At 46.4% G+C, this 25,071-nt stretch overlaps 1 protein-coding gene across 1 annotated transcript in view; it reads right to left on the reverse strand.

Annotated features, from left to right (window-relative positions):
* Window positions 1-22,138, reverse strand: part of PGBD5 (piggyBac transposable element derived 5) — a 95,469-nt gene extending 73,331 nt beyond the window's left edge. The window contains exon 1 of the mRNA XM_058289716.1: window positions 21,772-22,138. Coding sequence (XP_058145699.1) covers window positions 21,772-22,123 — 352 coding nt within the window. The 5' untranslated portion in view covers window positions 22,124-22,138. The remainder of the gene's footprint in view (window positions 1-21,771) is intronic.
* Window positions 22,139-25,071: the final 2,933 nt, after the last annotated feature.

Below are 25,071 nucleotides of genomic sequence, written 5' to 3' on the forward strand. Positions count from 1 at the left end.
TCTCCTTCACCCCTGTTCCTCCCGAGCCCACCCCTAGCTCCCTTACTCTTCCTTGGAGCCGAGCCCCTGCCATGCCTCTTCCCCTCGGGCCTCCCGTTGCTCGGCCCTCAGCCCTTGGCTCTTCCCAGGGAGCACCTGGCTGGCACCCCAGCCCTTGGCTGCGTGGCTCTTCCCAGGGAGCACCTGGCTGGCACCCCAGCTCCTTCAAGTCTTGCTCGGCTTTTCTCTTTCCAGAGAGCCCATTTGTCCACCTATGTAATTCTGCCATTTGCCTCCCTCCCCCTGCCCTCTCACCCCCAAGCCCCTTACGCTGTCCACTGTTTGTTTTCCACAGCACTTCCTTTCTCACATGCTCTTAATTTCTGCTGTTTATTGCTCCATTATGTTCTCCCCTTAGAATATATATGTCAAGCAGATGAGTCTATTTTGTTCACTAATGTAGACCAAGAGCCCAGAACAGTGCTTGAGACATGACTGGTGCTCAATAAACATCTGTCTCCATCACCATCCACTGCACGATCAGCATAAAAAAGTCAAACATTTACTGAGTATCTACTGTGGGCAGGTACTGTAAAAGGGGCTTTAGAAAGATAAAAAATTTAGTGCTCACATGATCCTATAAGTGAGGCTGAAGTTTCCCATTTTATAAATGAGAAAACTGACCCTGAGAGATCACTCAAATAGCAGAATCAGGATTCGAAGGCAGCATTAAGCCAAGGGCATAACCCATCACCACCCTGCAAAGCACAGTCATTACCTGGTCACCTAGGAAGGGCCATTTGCCTGCAGCCCTGATTTACCAGCAGGGACCATGCTGGGGAAACAGACCCCAGAACAGCAGGGGCCACCCCTCCACCGATGCTGTGTGGTGTGAGGAAGGCCTTGGACCGGACCCTGGGTCCAGGGTGCATGTTCTGAACGCATACCACGCTCAGGTAACACACCTGGCTGGGCCGAGGACAATGCGTACCACACACAGGTAACACATCTGGCTGGGGCCAAGGAAAACACGTACCATGCTCAGGTAACACACGTGGCTGGGCCGAGGTCAATACGCACCATGCTCAGGTAACACACCTGGCTGGGGCCGAGGACAATGCGTACCACGCTCAGGTAACACACCTGGCTGGGGCCGAGGACAATGCACACCACACACAGGTAACACACCTGGCTGGGGCTGAGGACAATGTATACCATATGCAGGTAACACACCTGGCTGGAGCTGAGGACAATGCGTACCATACACAGGTAACACACCTGGTTGGGCCAAGGACAACACGTACCATGTTCAGATAACACACCTGGTTGGGCCAAGGAAAATGCGTACCATGCTCAGATAACACACCTGGCTGAAGCTGAGGACAATGCGTACTATGCTCAGGTAACACACCTGGCTGGGGCGGAGGACAATGCATACCATATGCAGGTAACACACCTGGCTGGGGGTGAGAACAAGTATAGCACACCCAGGTAACACACCTGTGGAAGTCCGAGGACTACGCGTGCCATATGCACATAACTCCTGGGCGGGGCAGTGGCACAGGAGCGTGTACAACAGTCCCCGGCTTGCACTAAGCACCTAATGATTGCTCATTGTTGTGATGACTCTTCTTACAGGGAATTCTTGACCTGTCATATGAGGATTTCAGGGTCAGCTACTTGTTGCTTGTGGCAAGAGAGGAATGTGAGCAGCTAGGAAAGGGGCCTGAGGAGAGCCCTGATGCCCAAGCTCTAGAGGCAAAGAACCTCAACAGGCAGGGCTTGCTGTCTGCCCCCGAGCCTGAGAACAGGAGCCAAGGGGCCCAGTGTGAGCTGTGGGCTGCCTCTCTACCAGTGTGCCACAAAGGGAGGGCTGCTTTCTCTTCACCACAGGCAGGTCTGCCAAGCCCAGGGCTACACCCCAGACCTGCACCCCAGCAAGCCTGTAGAGAAAGAGAAGCACCCTCTAAGGGGCTGAGCAGCCAGAAGAAACATCGCATGCTCAGGAAAAGAGAGCTACTGTAGGGTACAGACGACAATTTGAATTTTAATTCAAATAATAATACTAGCACTCAACAAGGTTCACTTGCAACACACAGAAAAAATATTTTTCCTATAACTAAAAAGGATGATTTACCAACTCAACAACTCTTTAGACAAACCAAAGGTAAGGATAATCATGTACTATTCTGAATTAGTAACTCAGGAGATCAAGTACAAGAAAAAACAAAGCAAACAAACAGCAAAATCAATGAAGTAAAAGTAAGAAGAGATGGAAATCACAACTGACAAGATATGAGGCTTAAAGGCTGCATGCAGGGACCTAACTAATAGGAACTGCCCAGGACGAGAAGGGACAGATCAAGGGGAGAACACGGGTTATCAAGTTCCGGGCGTAAGTGTCAGAAGAGACACGCACAGGCGTCTGCCTAAGTCTTCATCTGAGCAGCTACTAGACCAAGTCCTTGTGAGAGACAACTAGTCAGAGCTCTAAGGATGAAGGAAAAAGAAACAAACCTTCTGGCAGAATGAACGCACACCTGAAAAAGACAGATCCAGACTACCTTGGCCAATGGGATGATGCCAGAAGACAGCGAAGTACATTCTGTGGAGACCAACTCAAGAACAGTTCCCAGAAAAGGTATCATTTGGCTCTCAAGACAAAAGAAAAATATATCTGAAGGCAGGAATTCAGAGTCTACATCACGCAGTCTATTAGCCGAGGAGTGCAGTTAAGGAAGGCCTCTAACAACAGATACCCCAGAACCATATTCTATAGTAGGGAAAGAAGAAACAAGAAAATGTTGACCAATGAGGCAAAACGGGCTTGGTCTCTGCAAGGTTGAATGGCCGAGCCATTCAGTGTCATTTCCGACATCTTCGAATTTATGTGTGATCAGAGATCACTTAATTGTGTAGAATCCCATCATGCCCAAGCAGTATAACTCTCAGGAATATGTGCAAGACATGTAAGTCAGATTTTTAATTAATATTTGAATATTCACTTTCAAATACAATTAACATTCTAGATGTAACTCAGGATGAAATTATCCCTATTTGCTTTATATGCTAAAATTCTATAAATTGAAGTATAAGTGTATAATTATTCCAAGAGCAAAATGTTGCAATAATTAAAGATGATTGCAAAAACTTGTAATTTTATAATCAAAAAGTATTTAAGCAATTAAGACCTTACATATAGTTAAATGGGGAAATAGATGGACAGTTAATGCAAGTATTACAAATATTAAGAGTACATTGACCAGATAACTTTAGAAAGAACAATTCATCCTTTTAGAACTAACAATTATAAAATTTAATATGAAGCAGAATAATAAATTTTAGATTATATCATAATTATTATCTTTGTAGAATTATTTCATGTGCTAGCTTTCATAATATTAAACCAAAAAGCTCTTAAGAATTTTATAGCACATTTAATTACATTCAGGCAATAAGTTTTTCAATAAAAAGTCCTATTTGGGAATTCTTTAGGTAATGAAAATGAATTAAAAGGAGAATGCCAACTGTGCCACCTTAAAAATACAGGAATAAAAAGAAATTTCATAATCATGTATGACAATACCCATGATAAAATTTTCAATCTAGACCCGAAAACGATTTAACAGAGTACAAAGAAAAGAAAGTGCTAAAGAAAAATTTTACTTTCATTAAGTAAACATTAAAATAACAGGCTTTACAAGAAGGCTGTAAGAAGACAAGTCCTTGTAGTTTTCAATCTACAGAGACCATAGCTACACTCAAAAAGCATGTTGAAATGATTGCTGTGGCCTGCCTACCATTTTCAGTAGTTAGAAGATGAAGAATTGCAGAGATTTGCCCAAAATATGAATCCTAGTTATAAAGCGCCTTCTGGAAAACATGCTACTGAAAAACAATTCCGCCCACCCCACCCCCCGATTAGCATGCCCCTCTGTGTCTTGTACTGTGGACATCTGGGCGAGCAAACACTTCCAGAAGGCCTCTGCGGCTGACAGCCTGGTGGACTCATGAGGTTTTCTGCCGCATTTCTGCATTCCTGGCTGCCCCAGAAACGTCTGGACAAGCAAGCAGATGTGTCATGAGAGCACAAGTGCTCCTCACATTTATATCCACTGTCTCCTCCAGAAAAGATGCTGAAATTGATGCTCATGTACCAAAAGCTAAGATGCAGATGGAAATTCAGGGATGAGTTTATCCTGATAGAAAAACATACTGTTCCCTTGCCATATTCCTAGTTTTTCTCCTGTGCTTTCATGAAGAAGCAATGGCATGCAAAAATATTAGAAAAAACAACAACAACAACAACAATCTGCATGAGGGCAACACCTGAAATTTACTTCAGAATATATTCAAAGAACATCTCTGAGCAGTGAACAAAGTAATGTGTGGGATTGTGTCAATGAAACTGTATCGTCCCCATAGATGGACCAAATCCTCAAAGCCATGTGTTGAAAATAAGATACACCTAACCTTAGAGGGCAATTAGTAGAGAGGAAGAGGGATACATTTCAACAGGAGGTACCCTATGTCGGTGGAGGTAGGCAAAAACACCTTACTCCTCTCAGAACTCCACCATAAGGAGCCTCTCTTCATTTCACAAACGTGCCAGACAGGCTCCAGGGGCAAGCAAGCTGCTGTCAGCACGAAGAGTTTTTCCCTACACTATATTGCCAACCTTTCAAATTGTGACTCCTAAGGTTAATAAAATGTTAATTTTTTAAAAACATAAATTCACATCTATACTTGTATTCTAGAAGTTGATTCTCCAAGGTATTTGTTTCAGCCTTGAGTTATGTGGCCATTTGGACAAAATGTTTATTTGGTACATCTCATGAGTATGAATGTGTGTGTGTAATATTAAAGGATATAAAGAAATTCTCTTGGACTGTGTATGATAAAAAGTTAAATAAGTACTCTAGATATAGAATGTCTTATTCTGGGGCAAATAGTACGTTGTTTCCAAGTGACTGCAGAAAAATATGCATTTATTTATGTAGAAAGGCAGAAGAAAGGGACAAAAACATTGTTAAAATGGAAAGTACATTACGGTCAATTGATTTTCAGCAAGGGTGCCAAAGCAATTCAGTGGACCACGGTACTTAACAAATGTTGCTGGACTACTGGACATTCACATGCAAAAGAATGAAGTCTGGCCCCAGCCTCACATCATATACCAAAACCAATTCAGAATAAATCAGACTTAAATACAAAAACTAAAACTATAAAACCCCTGGAAGAAAACATATGGATAAATCTTAGTAACTGTGGATTTGGTGGTGGTTTCTTAGATATGATACCAAAAGTACAAGTAATGAAAGAAATAATAGATCAATTAGACTTCATCAAAATGAAAAACTTGTGTGCTTAAAGGATACCATCAAGAAAGTGAAAAGAGAACACACTGAATGGAAAAAGATATTTGCAAAACATAAATCTGATATCTATATCTATAATATATGAAGAACAATTACAACTTAATAATAAAAACAAATAACCCAATTTTAAAATGGGAAAAGGATGTGAATAGTCATTTCTAGAAAGAAGATATACAAATGGTCAGTAGACACATGGAAAATTCCTAATGTCATTAATCACTGAGAAAATGCAAACCTAAACCACCGTGAGATACCACTTCACACCCACCTAGATAGCTATCAAAAAGCAGCAGCAACAACAAAAACCCAGAAAACAGCAGGTGTTAGTGATGATGTAGAGAAATTGTAGCCCTGCTTATACACCGCTAGTGGGAATGTAAAGTGATGCAGCTCCTTTGGAAAACAGTCTGACATTCCTCAAGAAGTTTAAACAAAGACTCATGGTACCACCCAAGAATTGTACTCCAAGGTACCTGAGAAAAATGAAAACCTAAGTCCACATAAATGCTTGCATTTGAGTGTTCATTGCAGCATTGTTCAGAAGAGCCAAAAATTATAGAAACAACCCAAATCAATAGATGAATGGATAAACAAAACGTGGTATACACACACACTGGAATATTCTTAGGCTCTAAAAAGGAATGAAGTTTCCATCCTTGCTACAACATGGGTGGAACCTTGGAAACATTATGCTGAGAGAACTAATTCAATCACAAAAGACTGTGTATTTTAAGATTAACTTTCTATGAAACATCCACAATAAATAAATCCATACAGACAATGTGGACCGTGGCTGCCTATGGATGGGGGAGACAGGTTTCTTTTTGTGGTGATGAAAATCTTCTAAAATTGATTTTTGTGATGGGTGCAGAACTCTGAAAATATATTAAAAGTCACTGAATTGCACACTTTGAATAGGTGAATTGTGTGGTATGAGAATTATATCTCAATAATCAATAAATCTGTTACCAAAAAAAGGAAAGAGAAATTCCATACTATCAAGTACAAAAAAAGAAAAGAAAAACTTAATCAAAACATCAAAAATGAGAAAAAGAGGAGAAAAAAGTAAAATAAAATAAGATAGAAGAATAAAATCATGCCTTTTTTTATTACTTTAAGTGTACAGACTGACTTCTACAACTAAATTAAAGAAGCCATCAGGTCACGTTAAAAATACATATCCAACTATATGCTGTTAGAAAATAAACATAGAATAAAATGATAAAGACAGGTTGAAAATAAAGGGCTAGGCAAGAAGATACCAAGGAAAAGCAAAGAAGGAAAATGCAGGAGTAGCAAAATTATTACCAGGCAAACTGGATTTAAAGTTAATGGTATAAGTGGGATTAAGAGGGATATTATTCAGGGAAGCGGATTTGGCTCAAGTGATAGAGCATCCGCCTACCACATGGGAGGTCCGCGGTTCAAACCCAGGGCCTCCTGACGTGGTGAGCTGGCCCATGAGCAGTGCTGATGCGCGCAAGGAGTGCCATGCCATGCAGGGGTGTCCCCACATAGGGAGCCCCATGCACAAGGAGTGCACCCCACAAGGAGAGCCACCCCACACAAAAAAAGCACACACAAAGAATGCTGACACAGCAAGATGACGCAATAAAAAGAGACACAGATTCCTGGTGCCGCTGACAAGAAAGCAAGCAGACACAGAAGAACACACAGCGAATGGACACCGAGAGCAGACAATGGCGGGGGGGAAGGGGAGAGAAATAAATAAATAAATCTTTTTTTTAAAAAAGAGGGATATTATTCAGTGCACAATTTGGGGGGAAGATATAAAAAGTGTAAGTATGTATACAGCAGCAAGAAGCTTAGAAATGCTCTTCAAAAGAGGAATATCTAGTGGCAAGAATAAAGGAAAGACACAAAGTAGATAGATATCCTTATTTCCCTCAAATAAAGAATATGCATATTTTCTTACATTTATACAACATTTAAAAAATTAATTGTATATTTGGCAACAAAGAAAACCTTTACAAACTCTTTTCATTAAAGATTAAAGGGTATTTCTCTGATCACAATCTACTAAAATTAAGTGATAAGTAGTTAGATAAATATCTAAACTACTTTGAAATTTAAAAATATATTCTTAGATTCCCCTTAGATCAAAGAAATAAAAAGGGAGATTGAAAAAACTTTAGAAAGCAATGGAAAGGAGAACACTTCCTACTCGGACTTCTAAAATATACCAGAATTTGTACTCTGAAGGGTTTTTTAGTGTCAAATACCTTTATTATTAGAGAAGATTTAAAAAAATAATAAAAAGGAACCTTGTACTTATCTTAAGCATTAGAAAAAAAAAACAGCTCAATAAATCAAAAGAAGTTAAAATAAAGATGAAATTTGAAACTATTAAGGAACAAAAAATAAATTATAAAAAAGGGCAAATAAACTCAAAGCAGGTTCTTTGAAAAGACCAATAAAATAAAAAATAAAAAACAGCCCACATGACCAGTTAAGGGTGTGAGAGAAGGCAGGTGGTGTAGGGGTGGGGAGATGGGGGAAATGTGGGGAAAGAGAGTGGAAGGGAGGGGAGAGACGGTGGGACATGCACAACAGACAAGATCAGGATGGAGAATGAGATATACAACCAAGGGCAGGAGAGCGAAGAATCACCTTTAAAACTGCATGGAGGGAAGCAGCAGTGGCTCAGCTGATCGGGCTTCTATCTACCATATGGGAAGCCCCAGGTTTGCATCCCAGGGCCTCCTTGTGAAGGCAGGCTGGTCTGTGCCCCAGAGAGCTGATGGCCCGCATCTGCGGAGAACTGGTGCAGCAAGATGACACAACAAAGGGAGACAAGCAGGCAGAAGAATGCACAGTGAATGGACAGAGAGCAGACAGCAAGCAAGCAGCAAGGAGGGGGGGATAAACATGTAAAATAAACCTTAAAAAAAAACAAAACTGCATGGACCTTTATGTCAACACACATGAAAATGCTAAAAGAAGTGGATGATTTTCTGGCTAACCAAATGTATCAACTGACTCAAGTGGAAAAATTTAGCAGGCACCAAGACCTTTAGGTTCACATTTGAGTCTTTCTAACCTCTAACTCTACTTGCTTTCGTTCCCAAGCTGCTAAAATAAACACCATGTGATGGGTGGCTCAACGACAGGCACTTATTGGCGCCTCGCGGTGCAGAGCCTGGAAGGCTGGCGTCCCCTGGGTCGGCATCTCACCGCAGCGGCCGTCTTGGGGCTCCTTGGCTCTTCCATCACTTGGCACGCACAGGGTGGCGTCTCCTCGCTCTGCCGCGTTCCGTTGACTCCCAGCCTCTGGCTACTCCTCGCCTCGTGTCCTTTCCCACAAGGAACGCTGGCCCTACTGACCAAGGCCACCTTCGTCCAGTGTGGGCACCGTAACCAACGGCATCTTCAAGGTGCTTTTTACAAACAGGCTCGCACCCCAGCCCGGGGAGGCCCCTGGACATGCCTTTTGTGGGCACGGATTCTACCCCCAACACTACTATTAACTGTAACAGGCAATTTTTAAAAAGCTAATTCATTTATGAAGCCAATACCCAAATCTGATAGAAATGCAATTAAAGGGGGAAACTCTGAACTAATATTAGCAAACAACAGAGTTCAGCTACATCGAGGAAATATATACTGAGACTAGCTTGGGTTTATTCCAGGGATGTAAGGGTAGCTCAGAAAATCAACAAAATGTACTTCATCAATAAATGAAATGTGAAAAAAACTCAAGGACAATAGCAACAGATACTAAAAAGGCATTTGATAAAAGTTTAGCAGCCATTCCCTATAAAGTCTAAAATGGGAATAGAAGGAAACTGGGGCCTCCCCTCAGGGAGATGCCAGTTAGGGGCAGAGCCTGGGAGACCCAGCGAGTGTCTCCAAGCTCTCGACGTCACGGTAAAGCGATGTTCTGAACAGCAGAATCAAAGCGGCTGTAGACCTTCACTCCTTCCCATAAAGCATTCCAAATACAATATTTAAAAATATTTGAACTGTATCCTTTCAATCGTTCCAGATGTAATTCACCATCTCCCCAATTTATCTAAGTCTTTTTCAAAACTTTTATGTTTCTTCTCGGGCCAAACTTCTTGGAGATAATGAGTCTACAAATATACGCCACAGTGTGAATTACACTTTGTATTATTTACTTAAAATGTACCATCTTTAATGGTAAAGAAATGCTCCTCCCTGCGGCTGAGGTCTCCACCTTTCAGATGGGCCCCGTTCCAGGGTTCCACTGGTGTCCTGAATGCACTTCCTCTAAGATGTCATAAATTGTGTCCTGCTGCCCAAGCGAGCCGAAGAAAAAGCAGCCAAGGAAAACAGATGGAAAATTCTGCTGAAATACTAGTCAAAAGCAAACCAAATAGAATATTTTTACTTACCTCTAAAGGATGGAACCTGAGAAAAGCAAGCTTCATCACAGGAAGATGGGGAAGTAGAGGCTGATTTTTTAATGTAAATTCTGAAATGAATTTCTAGTGGAGACTCAGAATCTTTAAGTGGTACATGCCACTAACTTGGCCGCTGAATTCCCAGAAAAACCTAAGATTTCGCGGGTCCACCACCTTCCTCAAATGTATAAAGTGGCCACACAAGCAAGACTCTCAGCAACGACTCATGGGAGAGTCCACTGGTTTATTATTTGTCTTTTAGGAGGCCCCAGGGATTGAACCAAGACCTTGGACTTGGGAAGCAGGTGCTCAACCGCTGAGCTGCACCCACCCCCACCACGACTGGTTTACTCTTCCTCGCCCTCACGTTCTCTAAGTCTGCTTTCCACACTGGGAAAGCAGGCCTCCCGGCCCTCCGGCCGCTTGCAGGCTGATTCAGTTTTTTGCTGCTCTGGCCATGGACGTTTTGGAGGCTCTGAAACGACAAGGTGCTTTCTCTGCCCGCCCCAACCACATGCCTCCACCATCTCAGAGAGGATGGGGATGGCAGGTCCCGGCTCCTGGGCCCTGACCCCATCCCACGACCTGGCTTCCCAGCCGACGCCCTCAGCAGATGGGCACTAAATGGGTTTCCAAGCTGTGCCTTGTGGAGTCCCGGGACAGCCTGAGAGCCTCAGGGGCCCACTACCCATGGGGGTGGACGAGGCCACGTGGGTGGGCTTTGGGGACCCTCTCCCTCACTTCAAAGACAGCGCCTGCTTCCTGTTGGTTTTACATACACATCCTGGTTCTTTCTCGCCAAGTTTCCTGTTGCTAACACGTTTTGAAAACCTATGTAGCAGAACAGCCATCACTTCTTTTTTGAACACGCAGTAACAAAAGCAGTCATTAAAGGAATAAAATTTCCTCTTTACCCCAGCTAGGCATGAGGTTCCCACATGTGCTCACTGAGTCCCACAAGTCCAAGTCCGCTGGACGGCAGGCAGGCCAGGGTCTGGCACTGGATGGCAGGCGACCTGGGGCTCTGGCACTGGACGGCAGGTGGGCTGGGGACACCAGCACTGGACGGCAGGCAGGCCAGGGTCCGGCACTGGACAGCAGGTGACCTGGGGCTCTGGCACAGGACAGCAAGCGGGCCAGGACCTGGCACTGGACGGCAGGCGACCTGGGGAGCCAACACTGGATGGCAGGTGGGCCGGGGTCCGGCACTGGATGGTAGGTGGGCTGGGGGCTCCAGCACCGGATGGCAGATGGGCCGGGCTTGGGCACTGGACGGCAGGTGGGCCAGGGTCTGGCACTGGACAGCAGGTGACCTGGGGCTCTGGCACTGGACAGCAGGTGGGCCGGGGTCCGGCACTGGATGGCAGGTGGCCAGGGACTCCAGCACTGCTGTGGCCCAGGATCAAATGGGAGGAGGGAGCCTGGCCTGTCTTGCTCCTGACTCAGGGCCCTGTACTCTGGCCCCACTGACTCTCCAGCCATAAAAAGCCCACTAAGTCCCTTCACACCACTGAAGCTTCAGAACATCGAAGCGCAATTGAGCAATGAGGTCTCAATGCCTTGCGTGCATTTCTCACCTACATTATCTGCACTGTCGGCTTCAGGACTTACAGAGTGCATATAATTCATCCTTACTCTCCGGGGTGCTGTTCTCTTCTCAGTCTTTCCCCTCATGGATCTCTGCACAATGATTCAGCAAGTGGGCCTCCTGAGTTGAGTCAGCTTTTCCGCACTGACCCTCTTTATTTTCTTCAGCATCTGTACAGGTAAGACAATGTTCTCAGAACCAATGGGGAATGGATCAAACAGGAGAGAAGTTCATTCCACGCCCACAAAAACTTAATGCACAACAAACTGCTCCCAGGGGTAGTCTGGACACAAGGCCCCTGGGCTGCTCTGTCAGCAGAAGGTAAGAGCAGAAACCTTCGGCATGTCCCAGCCTCAGCGTGGCCGTTCCTTCTGCTCACATTCTACTACGAGGGGTCCTGGCAAATGAGGTGGGCCCTGAGCCCAGGAGGAGGGGAGCCAGGTGAGGCCGCAGGTGACAAAGCTTTGGCCCCACAGTTGTCCAGTCACCTAGCAGCTCTGGCCTGAACTTTCAGGAACATGTTCTCTTAAGTGGTATCCTCTGTAGAGTTTCACCCATACAACCCTTTTATCAGTTCATGGGCCAAGTGCAGAAGTCTCCTGAAGAAAAGGGGCAATCTGTGGTACAACAGCACCCCATGGGCCACTGAGGTTGAGAGGGAACACGGAAAGCTAGTTAAGAACCCAGCTTCAGGAAGCGGCCGTGGCTCAAGCAACTGAGCTCCCATTTACCAGATGGAGGACCTGGGTTCAATGCCTGGGACCTCCTCGTAAAAAAAGAAAAAAGGCGTCCAGACCAGTGCAGAGAGGCGCAGGCCCCCACACACCAAAAAGATGATAACAGAACCCAACAGGCAAAAAAACAAAACAAAATAAAACAAAACACCCAGCTTCACTACTTCCTAGTGTGAAAAAGTCACTTAACTTCTCTGTGCTCAGCTTCCTCATCTGTAAAATGGAGACAATAAAATGGCATTTGCCTTGTGTGTTGTGGAGATTAATAGGGTCTCACAGTGGTGTGTGGCATATATCAAATGCTAGTATACAGCAGTTATTTTTATTACCATAATTAGTCAATACGACCAGCTTATACCATGCTCCACTCTTGCTGCTCTAAGTATGTCCTTCCATGTTCCCTAATCAAAGGGATCAGCCTACCCTATAATTCAACCCCTCTGTGACTCAGTTTCCTCGTGTTTAAAATAGGGACAATAATAGGACGCTTCTAGGATGTTGCAAGGATCACCTACGTTCAAAGTGTTTACAACAGTCCCTGGCTCATGACAAATAATACGCAGCACTGAAACAAATGAAGGGATACAGGAGCTGGCACCTCTGCACATTTCTTAGGTCCTGGTTTGTGGATTTCCAGTTCCCTAAGAGGCAGGTATAGAAGCTCAATAGCTGGAGAGTCCCTCAGAGGCCCACAGGCTCAGTCTTCCATCCAGACAGAAATCTCCTTATAACACACCCAGGCTTGCTTCGGTGCCTCCAGGTAAGGGATGTGTGCCCTTGTGAAGGTGTGCAACCTCCTCTTCCACTATTTGGGGTGTTAGAAAGGCAGGTTCCTAGTGAACAGCCGTCACTGATGCCGAGTCCCATGCCCATTTAAAAAAATCCATGCAAGCATTCATTCTTCTGTTCACATGACAAAAATTGAGCCCTTTCCATGTTTCAGTCATGACCAAGAGACAGCCAAGGCCACAGCCCAAATGGTGAAGGATTAGCTCACTCTGGATGGCAACAGGTGTGACAAGTGACCAGAAGGAAGGCGGTGGCTCCACAAGCAAGCCTGCCGACCGAACGCCAGGGGGAAAACTTTGCAGGCTGAGTGCATGGCAGGTGCCACAGCTCTGAGATGGACAGCGGATAGCGTGGCTGGAAGGTGGGAAAAACAGGAAGAGTAACCCACAAGTGACCCACGTCAACCCTGGCAAGGAAGGCCAGGGCAGAGCCAGCGCCACCTGCAGTCCAGGAAAGGAATGTGGACCTTCCTCTGGCTTGGAGGGTTTTAATCGCAGAAATGAGTGTGTGAGCTTACGTCTTTAGGATTACTCTCCTTCCACAGAGGTGTGGAAAAAGAAATTGGGGGAGGGAGGAAGTCAGGTGGAAGATGGGAATCCAGTTAGAGGAAGGCACTGGCAGCCCAGCCAAGGGTGATGCTTTCCTGGCTCAGGCTGGTAGCAATGGCAACAATGTGAAAAGCAGAACGATTTGTGATTCTAAACTTTTTAATAAGAGTGATTTATGAAACATACAACAAAATGTGGTCAGGTTTTCATACTTTTATAATAATTCTTCATGGAATTCACAAATAAAAGGGAAGAAAGTTCTTTGTACCCATGTTGCTCTGAGCAGAGACTCGCCTTTGCATTATGAGGTATTTCAGGTATTTCCTTAATCACCCAGAGATAATACACCACTTCCTGTAGCCATTAAGACTTTACCTTATTATCTTTTGTTGCCATTTTCCTTTTCCTTCCTAAAGAATCTGTAACTGGACCCCAAGGAAGATACTACTTGCAAAGTGCTCACTTCTCACCAAACCTGCCAACCCCTTGCCCACATTTGGTAGGTAAATCTCCATACTGACCTGATCTTTGAGCTCAGAGTCCAGCTTGTCATTTGCATTGGCAAAAACTGCAAATGTCACATTTCACACCATTTTCACTAAGAAGGACTCCAATTAAGGATGCGCAGCCTAGTGAAGAGTGGAATTTCAGGTGAGACGGGGGCAAAGACGACAAACGTCTGCATCCCACCTCCCCTGTTGGAGATGTCCTTCTCTTCCCTTCACCAACTAATTTTTATTTGTTCTTTAAGACGCAGCGTGGGGACCTTCTCTCCAGGAACTCCTCCCTTTCCCCAACCAGGCAGGAGCAGGGTTCCCACTTTGGAATCCCATGTAAATCATCAGCACCTCTTAGCGCATTCTCTGCACTTTCTCCTAGTGGACCCCAGGGGATAAGTCTTATTTATCGTTTTATCACTGCAGGGTTCAATTGCTTGCTGAATTAACACACAGCACACATCATACACTGCTGATCGGAAAGTAAACTGGCTCCCAACTCACGATGATCTCACCACCCAGGGGACATATGCTAATGTCCAGAACATTTTGGTTGTCATACCCAGGGGGACAGAAGTACTCTTGGCATCTAGTGATTACAGGCCAGGGACGCTGCTAAACATCCTACAGTGCATATTGCAGGACAGCCTCCCACCAAAAAGAATTATCCAACTCAACAGATCAATAGTGCCTAGGCTGAGAAACCCTCTATGAAACCCTAACTTATGACCCAGCAATCCTGCCCCTACTTACATGAGCCCAAGAGAAATGCCATATGTACCCATCAAAAAGCACAAGGAGGTTGTAGTGGCCTTATTCATAAAAGTCCCCACACTGGAAATAATCCAAAAGTCTATCAATAGGATAATGCATAAAGTAAGTGTAGTATATTTATAAAATGGACTACTACCCAACATTAAAAAAAATAAAGACTGCTACGTGCAATAATAATATGACCAAATCTCACAGCCATAAAGAGGAACTAAAGAACCAAAATCACAGGCAAAATTAACCGATGGTGGTGGAAGTCAGCACGAAGGCTGACTCTGGGGGCCGAGCAACAGAAATGTTCTTTACCACGAGCTGCACGGTAGTTACACGGAGTGACAATATAGAAATTCATCATGCTTTACATTTAGGATGTTTGCACTATACGTATATGATGGCTCAGTTTTTAAAAATATATATATTCTTGTAACAACCACCCCTCCAAAAGGAATCATGCATTGGTTTGCTGCCTTATACGGTTTTTTGAATGGATTCAAGTGGCATAAAGTTGATAAGAGTGTAAGTAGGTATGTTTCTGAAGGCAATTTCACAATAGACATCAAAAGACTTAAAAATAAACAAAATTTTTATTCAATTCTGTTTTGATAATTTTATTCTAAGGAAGAAAATTAAGGATGTGCAAGCAAACTTAGCTTCAAGAGTATTCATGACAGGATTGATTTAACTAGAAAAAAAAGTGGAGGGAATAAATTCAGTACCCACCCCCAAAGGGGACTGTATAATAATATGGACTCATTAAAATGAATTTGTAAAATTCAAATGGAAAAGTCTTCACAATGTATTAATTAAAATAAAAAGATCACCCAAGAATATGTAACCTAAGATATATGAAGATATATTCAATATGTTAATTGTGGTTATCTCTGGGTGATGAGATATTATGAAAAGTTTTTAAATGTTATCATTTTTCTTCTTTTTGTTTATTTTCTAAAATGAACATATGTTACTTGCTAATAAAGAATAAGCCATACAGTCAATGTTCTTAAAAAGAAAGGTGAAAAGTTCTTTACATGTACTTTCAGAGAAGTCTCAGAGCAAAATAGTATAATGGACAAGGGAACTTGGTTGTTTCTGCAGCACATAATATTTTTCTAAGAATAAAATATATAACATTCTCATAACCTCCCCCCACCCCAATATTTGACCCTTAATACTGGTGAGGTACCATTATTAACTATGCAAGGATGTTAAGCTATTAAACTATGGTCTCTATTTTACTTTAGGTACATTTTCCCCCATATACCACCCCTCTCCCATTGACATCTTATACAAGTGATCTATCTTTGTTATAGGTACATGAGAACCAAGGCAAATATATAATCTATGTTCTACTTGTCAATTAACAAAACTCTTTTAAGAAGGTAACGATGAAATGTGGTCAGGTGTCCCAATAGACAAGGTCCTTTAAACATCTAGAATGTTATAGAACTACATACTTCTATGGGATATAAAAGTATCCTGGTTGCCATAGATATGTTTTCAGGATAGATAGAGGCCTGCTCATTAGCTAACAAAATATTAAACTTTCCTCCTGGGAAGTCCTGCTACTTTCTCAAATAAGATGGATTATACAAGACTTGCCTAATAAAAGAAACAGGCCAATAAACCAAGCCCTCACTCTTAAGGCTTATATTTACAAACCTTATTCCTATAAGAATGAAATTAAGCCTAAGTATAATTAATGCTTAAGAGTTGCCTCCTGAAAACCTCTTTGTTGTTCAAATGTGGCCTCTCTTTAACTAAACTCTGCAAATAAACAAATAAACACACTACCTCTACCCCCTACTCCCGATGTGGGACATGATTCCCAGGGATAAGCCTACCTGGCACCGAGGGATTATTACCAAGCATTAATCAGCAATGTATTTGGAGAAAGAACTTGACCAAAAGGGGAAATACTAAATAAAAGAGAGTTTTTAATGGCTAAGAGATTTCAAAGTGAGTCAGGAGGTCATTACAGAGATTACCCTTATGCAGGGTTTGCCTAAACTCCACAAACTGCCACAGTAAACAAAGCCTCAGTAAAAAAAGTGCTCCCAGTGCTGTGCCATGCAGGGGTGTCCCCCACGTAGGGGAGTCCCACGCACAAGGAGTGTGCCCCGTAAGGAGAGCCACCCAGTGTGAAAGAAAGCGCAGCCTGCCCAGGAATGGCGCCGCACACATGGAGAGCTGACACAGCAAGATGACGCAGCAAAAAGAAACACAGATTCCTGTGCTGCTGACAACAACAGAAGTGGACAAAGAAGATGACGCAGCAAATAGACACAGAGAACAGACAACCAGGGTGGGGGGGGAAGGGGAGAGAAATAAATAAATAAATAAATCTTTTTAAAAAAAGTGTTCCCAAGGGCCCTAGAGATGTCTGGTCACCACAGGCAACCACACAGCCTCATGAAATCAACACCCCCTCAGCAGGCCCTATCTGGGAATATATGAAAATCTACTTCTCCAATATGACATAGTCATACTCACTGATAAATTCCCTAATCATGATTCTCATGATTCTTCTATTCCTTTTATCTAAACCTGTAATTTTCAATTTACCTGTTGAAACCTTCAGATTGTTCCTATACCAGTAGAGCCCTGAAACCTAGCAGGTATGTGGCCAGCTCCTGCTCTCCAGTTCGTAGGGCCTGCCGTGGACAACTAACAAAAGGACGATGATGGACCAGCCCCAGCCCAGAAGCAAGGAGTATCTTCAACTGCAAGCAAAACAATTCCACTCCTCTGCCCCATGTCTACGTTCCTTCTCAACCTGAATCAGTCAGAGTGGACGTGGTCCCAAATCCCTCAAGACTAAGGAATGAACAAAAATTGGGGGGGGGGAATGTAACTACTGAACAAAGCAGATCTACTGTTATTGTAGTTGTTAATTGAGTAACTTGTAACATGGATATAAATAATAATTTTTTAATAAAAAAGAAAAAAACATTAATAAAGGTGAATTTTCAACTCTAGAATAGGAGACTGACCCTCTCAAAGCCCAGTGATTGCCCTCTCCTGCAGAACAGCCCTGAGCTCTCACCACCACGGCTGAGGCATGGCAAGGATTAAAGAGCTGAACTCCTAGATTCTTTGTAACCCGATTATGGGGCTGGTTACATAAATCTATATATGTATTAAAACTCATTACCTGTACATTTAAAAAGTAAAAAGCAATTCTAGGCATACATATTTTTGACTGAGAAAAAATTCTAGGTGCTGTAAAAAAAAAAAAGATACCACCTTTCATGAATTATTTAGTCTGACTAGAAGGTAGATGGTGCTCACTGAACCAGCTAATCTCATCCTCTCCACCCACCTGCTCTGCCTCTGACTAAAGAGACACATCTGTCTTTCTCTGTAAAGTGAAAATAGCTTCCATCTCAGAGTAATTGTGAAGGTTATGTTATAATGTATGAAAAAGCAAGTAACAAATGAGAACTGTTGATTATTGTCATCACAGAGAGCTCAAGTTTCACCTACCACAAGATCAGACTCCTGGGAAAATAGCAGGACCTCTCTCTCAGGATGCTCCCTTCTCTGAACTCACAATTTTGAGCATGCCTAAGATTTATTTTGTGTCTCACAGAGATTCTAAGTTTCTCCTGGAGCCACAGAATTTAGTACAGAGCCAAAGGCAGGTATAGCTGCTTCTCACTGGATGCACAAGCAAGGGGCCCAGGTATCAGTTCACAAATCCCTTTAGAGCAAAAGGTCTCAGTGGAATTCTGGTCTTCAGAGAAAGATTTTTCCCCCTTCTTACTTGTTAGTCAAAAAGACTTTAAACCAAAAAATCAACAATAAACTCTAAAGATAAAACGTACAACCACATTAATCGTCAAAGCCATATGTTCCTCTCCAGCTTCCCAAGGTCACACTCCCCTCTAATGACCAGAGGCTGCTAACACAGCACGCTAAAAACTCCCCATGAGGTCCGCACCTCTAACACAAAGAGAGAACAGCCCAGACCCCAGCCAGCCCCTGCAAAGGCCTGACAGAGCCAAACCAGTGCCAGCCCTGGAGTGGCTTGAATCTGCCTTTTCCGTTGCCTCCCTCTTCAGAGAGAACGAATCACAGAACTTCTCAGAATAAGAAACCAAAAGGGCAGAGGCCCAAAAAAGCAGACGGGCCTCAATTTCATGCTGTTTCCAAAGAGTGAGCCTGCATTCTGTGCTACTTATTTGCACAGTGGGCAGGCAGCTCTGACAGCTCGAGTTGCTGCTTCCGGGGCTCTGCTGGTTGGTTAAGGGAGGACCCCGGCCCTGTGCTCCCTTCCCCAAGGGCATCCCATCCACTCAGGGGGTAAACGCTAATCAACCAGCACTGCTAGCAGGAGGGGAGGGGATGCCCCTCGCATTAGCTGGCTGCACTGCAGGGGCGCCTGGCCCAGGCACTAGATGGCCTGAAAATCAGAACGGGGCTGCGAGGCTGGTACAAGCAAGGCTACGGGGGCTTAGGATCCTCAGCCCCACGACAGAAATTGAGCCTGTAGATTTCTGTCCATCTGCCCCCTCTCTCCTGGGCACCAGGTCTCCTACTGTGCGCAGCTCCCCAAGGCTACGGGGGCCTCTGCTTGCAGACCAGATGCACGGTGGCCTACCCCTGTGCATCACTAAACTCCGTTTCTGAATTAAAAACAAGCTCCTCAGCACAGGCTAGCACAACCAATATACATCTACACACAATACACAGCTACACCCGTACGCGAAGGCACATGACTTTTAAAGTGGGAGGCAGGCAGGAAGCCGGCTTTATAAATCTAGAATCCTTTACTTTCCACATCTGAGGCTAACAATGACAACAAGTTTTAAAAGGTTTTTATCATGAAGTCTGATTATAAATTGAAACGTCACCCTCTTGTTCTCCCCCTTCCCACCCTACCCACACAGGAAGGGTTAATGAACTGGGGCTACAAAACGGAAGAGCCATCAGGCGGCGCTCCTTGCATTAAGCAGGGACACACTCCTGTTCAGTTTTTTAGATGCTGCACTTGGACGACCCTGGCGTGCTGAATCTGGTGAGGTTTTAACAGACTTCTGGCAATCAGATGGCTGAAGTACAGTGCTCAGCTTCTTGATAAACACATCTCTCACTTGGCAGTGGTGGACTCAAGGGCTTTCTCTCACAAATGCTTTGCAAATATTTTCAGCCCCCATAAATCATATTCCATTGTTTCAGGGAAATATGGATTCATGCCTAACAAGCCATCCACCTCATTTCCCCCTTCCCCACCCCCAATTTTCCCTCATGAAGAAGGTGTTGCAAAGAAGAAGGAAAATTCTAAATTAGATCTGGATTTAAAAAGCACACTCCCACACAGAACAGAAAAACAAAGTTGGGTGTAAATGCCATCAAGCAATCATAAATTGCTTTGGTAAAGTGCCTAACTCTGATTCTTAGGTCCAGGCATGAACTTAGAGGAAGAATTTGAACCTAACATCGCGTGACACACAATATTGCTCTCTGTGACTCTAAGTGCTTGCAGTGTCTAGATTAGATTGCTCTGCTACAGAATTTCTCCCATTTATAGGTCACTTAGAAATATAATATTGTTTTACAATTTGTTTCAGTGGTTCACCCTTTTCACACCATCACACATGATTCTTAAATCTAAACTTAATCTAACACAATTTTCCTCTTTTCCCCAAGATTCAGGAAGCCTTGCTGCGTTCTCCCAGGTGGACTTGGAGCATGTGTCTCAAGCGCCTCAATATGGAAAACGAGATCACAGACACACGGCATAACGTGTGCAAAGGAGGGCTCTGGGCAGGTACAAGCTGGAAGGAGCTGTGTGGGCCCAGCTGTCCAGGGCAGTAAATCCTCACCACAGAGTGAAATGGAGGGCAGTGCAAAAGGCCTGCACAGAGGAGGTGATTCTGAATGTTCCCAGACTCTTATCTAGGGTGAACCTGCTCTTCAGTGCACCCACCCCATGGCACTGCACAGCTAAATTGGATTTCACCAGCCCAGATGGGCTGAGGCCGCCGTGCTCCAGCCTGCCTGCGTTTTGCAAACCGCTCCCTGCCAACGGTCCAGCCTTGCTCCGCCAAGCCCGGGCAGCCCACTGGACCGCAGCACGGTCTCCAGATCCGGGCAGGAGCCAGGGGCCTCCCGGGCATGTCCTCCAGGTGCCCTGTTCCTAACTGGCTGAACACTGACCTGGGAGAGCCTCAGGGAAGGCCACCTCCTGCCCAGTGCGGCCACTCCCTGGCCCTCACCACCCCGCCGTCCACAGGTCCACCAGAGGAATGAGGTGCATGGGGACAGGGGCCTCAGAAGATGGTGGGACATGGAAGGAAAGCTGCAGAGGAAGGCGGAAAGGGCTGTCCCCTGACAGGGCAGAGGCCGTGTGTTCGCAGGAGGAGGGATGTGCTGACCCAGCTCCCTGGAAAGGCTGGCAGCAGCGAGGGCCCCCCAGCAGCAGCTGCGGCCCTGTGACCGCACACCGGGCCTCTCTACGACCCTGGGGAGCTGGGGAACACACCTGCACCTTCTGGAGGAAGCAGTCACAACCCACGCTACCAAGCCTCGAGGTGGGTCGCTATTCTCTCAGATCTTAACAAGTGACCCCCAATCCCGCGGGCAGGGAAAGTTTCCCAGGTTACCTGGAGAAAACTAAGCCAGTAAGGACGCCGTGGGTGGCCTCTCCCAGTTGTCACCGGCCCAGCCCTGCACCTGGGAAGGCTTGCCGCAGGCCGGCGCAGGGGCTGCCCGCAGGACCGAGGCAGGCTTTCCGCTGCGGCTGAACGAGGACAGGCCAGGTTTAGCCCACCCCTCTGGGGCGACAAGCAGGTGAGAAGGCTTCGGGTGCAGGACGCAGGGGCAAGCCCCCCAAGTGCCAGAACCGCCACCACCCCACCCCGGCATTTTCACTGACAAACTGCTTCGCAGCAGCCTCTGCCTCGGCCCGGCCCCCTGCACGGACTTCGGAGCCCCCCACGCAGTGGGATTAGTCCTCGCACTTTAAATCCACGCTCCCGCACCCTTCTGTTTCCCCAAACGCACAGCTGCCATCCGCACGCCCGCCCGCGGCCAGCTGGCACGCCCGCCCCCGCAGCCGCGCCGCTCCCCGGCCAGGGTCCCCGGCCGCCCGCACCCTTACCGCCGGTCTCCTCGAAGCGCGGGGCAGCGGTGTCGCGCAGCGTCGGGCTCCAGCCCGCGCGGCCCTCGTCCTCCTCCGGCTCCGGCGCGGGGCCGGGGGCTGCGCGGCTCGGCGGGCGCGGCGGGGCGGCGGCCGAGGACAGCGAGGAGCTGGCCGGCTCGTCCTCGTCGTCCGAGGAGGCGGCCGAGGAGGAGCGCGAGTCGGCCGAGGTGCTGTAGAAGGGGTTCCCGCCGCTGTCCGCGCCCGACTCGCCGAACACGTCGTCCGAGATCTGCAGGCTCTCGTAGCGCGAGCGGGCGGCCTCCAGCAGCGACGGCGCCTTCGCGCGCGGGCCCCCGCCGCCCTCCGCCATCGCCGCCGCCGCGCCCCGCCGGCCGCCCGCGCCCCCCGGCCCCGCGCACCCGCACAGCCCGGCCCCGCGGCGGGCGCCCCGCACGGCCTCTCCCCACCAGGCCAGCCCGCAGCACAGCGCCCGCCCCCGCCCCGGCCCCGGCCCCGGCCGGCCCGCCGTCTCGGCCCCCGCCTGCGGCCGAGCTCCGCGGAGCGGCCGCCCGCGCCCGGGGCTGCGGTCGCGGGAGCCGCGGCGAGGGGCGAGCCGCGCGCCCGGGGGCGAGGACGCCGCCACCGCCGCCGCCCTGGTCCCTCGGGCCCGCCGCGCCCGCGCGGCCTGCTGCTGCGCCGCCGCCAGCCGGTCCCTCCCGCGCACCGCTCGGTCCCGCGACCTTCCCGGCTCCGGAGCCGCCGGAGAGGCGGGCCCGCCCCGCGCCTCGAGCCCCGCCGGCCAATCGGAGAGCGGGGCGGGCGGGGGGCGGGCCGGGCGGGAAGGAGGGGGCCCCGGCGGCCTCAGGCGTACCCACTCGCGGGGCCCGGGCTGCTCCTTCCCGGAGGGGCCCGGCCGCGCCCAGGACCCGCGCTCCGCCCCGCGCCCCGCGCCCCGCGCCCAGCGCGGGGAACTGTCCGCTCCGGGCTCCTGAACCGAGCGGCCGCGACGCCCACCCAGGGTGGCCAGCGGCGGCCCAAGCTGCCCCGGGGCCGAGCCCTGGCCTTCAAGGGGTGGCGGGCCCGAGAGGTGACAGTGGGCAGCGCTATAAGTAGAAGGGCCTTCCGGCCTCCGGGGGTCCTGGGCTGATCAGAGGTGGCCTTGCGGGTCGTTTCCGGGGTCAGGAGCTGCTCGGTCTCGCCTGGTTCCCTTTAATCTGAGGGCGGCGAGTGGAGTTGGCCTGTGGGCAGTCCTGTCACCTCGGACGCTTGCATTCTTTTCAAAATATTGATTACTCGAACCCCTCTGTTGCGCATCTGCCCCACACACTCCTCGACACACTTTAGACTTTAGTAAGACTGCGCAGCTCCCCAGGTTCCGTCTGGCTTTTCTCCGCCCCCCCCCCCCCCAATAGGACAGGAAGCCACATTTATGTGATTAGGGTCATAAAGTCACTTGCACTCGGAAATAAATCCGCTGAGATGTGACGGGGTTCAGATCCTGTCGCCTGTCAACCAAGGGATGCGCTGCTTTGTTCCGTGTGGACTTGCGGCCAAGTGCTGTGAGCTCTGCCAGCAGGTCCTCCCTCCTCCCAGCTAGGGGCTCTGCTCAGGCACAAATTCATGATCCCCCCTGAAAAGCAGTATATAAAAAGGAAAGGATTCTCATAAAATAGTTTGCTATATGGATAAATAAGTTTGATAAAAGAAAAAAAAATGTCTGAAAAGCATTTCCTTGGGAAATTTTGTCACAGCAAAGAACTGGTTTCCAGCTTGTGGTGAGGTAGGTATTTAAAGCAACCACAATATATCAATATGCATCGGGCGTGCATCGGTATTGTGGGCATTTCTGTTACTCTATCCAGGGTAGCTACTTGCTTTTCACTAGCTGTGAATCTGAGGGCCACATATTGATAACAATGCCTTAGAATCTTCCATTGAACTATATACTATGCTAACAAGCCCAAAGATTTTGAAGAATAATCAGAGTTATCAGAAAGGGTAATGGTGAAGCATTGGTTGAAGATGGAGAGAGCAAATCAAGAACCCATAGCTCACATTTTAATTCCATGATTAGGAAATTTGTAACACTTCCGCGAGATTTCAAGTAATCCATTGAAAATAATTTAATGGGATCCAGAGAAGTAGAACCTATAGTAAAGAATCCAGTCTAGCTAGCCAATGACAAAGTCAGCAGCTAAGGGGAAGTATGTGTTTTCACAATGGATCGCTTTGCTTTCCATTGGAAGCACAGAACGAAGGAATGATGGTTACAAGGAGGGACACTGTCTTCTATGGACCTTAATTTACACTTGTGCGGCACTGATCCCAAGGAAACCATGGGGCCTTTGTGCGTCCCAGCAGGCAACATTGGGAACAGGATTCTATCGATTATATGGTCACAAGAGAAACGGGCTGAAAAATCTAATTTCTTACCCCCCAAGTTTGTCAAATAAACGCAGATGGCTATTTCATCTTAGAATCAAGTATTTAGCGTGTTACTTTGTTTAAGCAAGAATTTTCAACCAAGAAAAGTAAAAATGTCCCAAGCTTTAAAGACAGGTAGTTTCTTCTTATTATGGGGGGAAGAGAGAAGAGGCAAGAAAATAAGTGGGAAAACAAACAAACAAAATCCCATTTGCTTAGCCTCCTCCTAGATGCTGCCATTATGATTAACTTTTATAAATAACATTATCTGTGAGGATAATTAGAGAACCTATTACACTGAGATCTTTTAAATTTGAGTCATTTGAAAACATCCTCCAAATAATGTAATCTTGTGATATAATTAAATAATTTTAGATTAATATTGAACTTTTTGTTTATAGCTTTCCCAAAGAGCTCCACACAGTAAAGGCAATCCACCTGAGTGGCAGATTCCGTCACTTTGGTTAAACCCGGGGATTGTTCTTTTATGTACCATCAAGAAGAAAGGAAAAATGCTGTCATTTAAACTATAACACAATGTTTTCTTTTCACCTACAGTTTTAATTTAAACTTCTTAAAAGAGCTTCTTGATAATTCTTTAGACAGATTTTTCTCATGCATCATTTGAATGCACACATAAATATGTAAGTAAAAGTAATTGGTTAAAGTTTTCCTAACTTGCTCTTCTTACTTTGTAATTCACAACATGTTCCATATCCGCAGTATGGATATAGAAGAGGTCTGAAGACTGACTCCTAGAGCACATCCACATTTGAAGATCAGAGAGAAACCATCCAAGGAGACTGAGAAGATAGGAGAACTAACAAAACAGAGTCCTAGCAGCAAAATAAATAAAGTATATCAAGGAGGAAGGAGTGAGTACCTGTGTCCAAT

Source organism: Dasypus novemcinctus, chromosome 28 (assembly GCF_030445035.2).
Source record: "Dasypus novemcinctus isolate mDasNov1 chromosome 28, mDasNov1.1.hap2, whole genome shotgun sequence".
Lineage (NCBI taxonomy): Eukaryota > Metazoa > Chordata > Mammalia > Cingulata > Dasypodidae > Dasypus > Dasypus novemcinctus.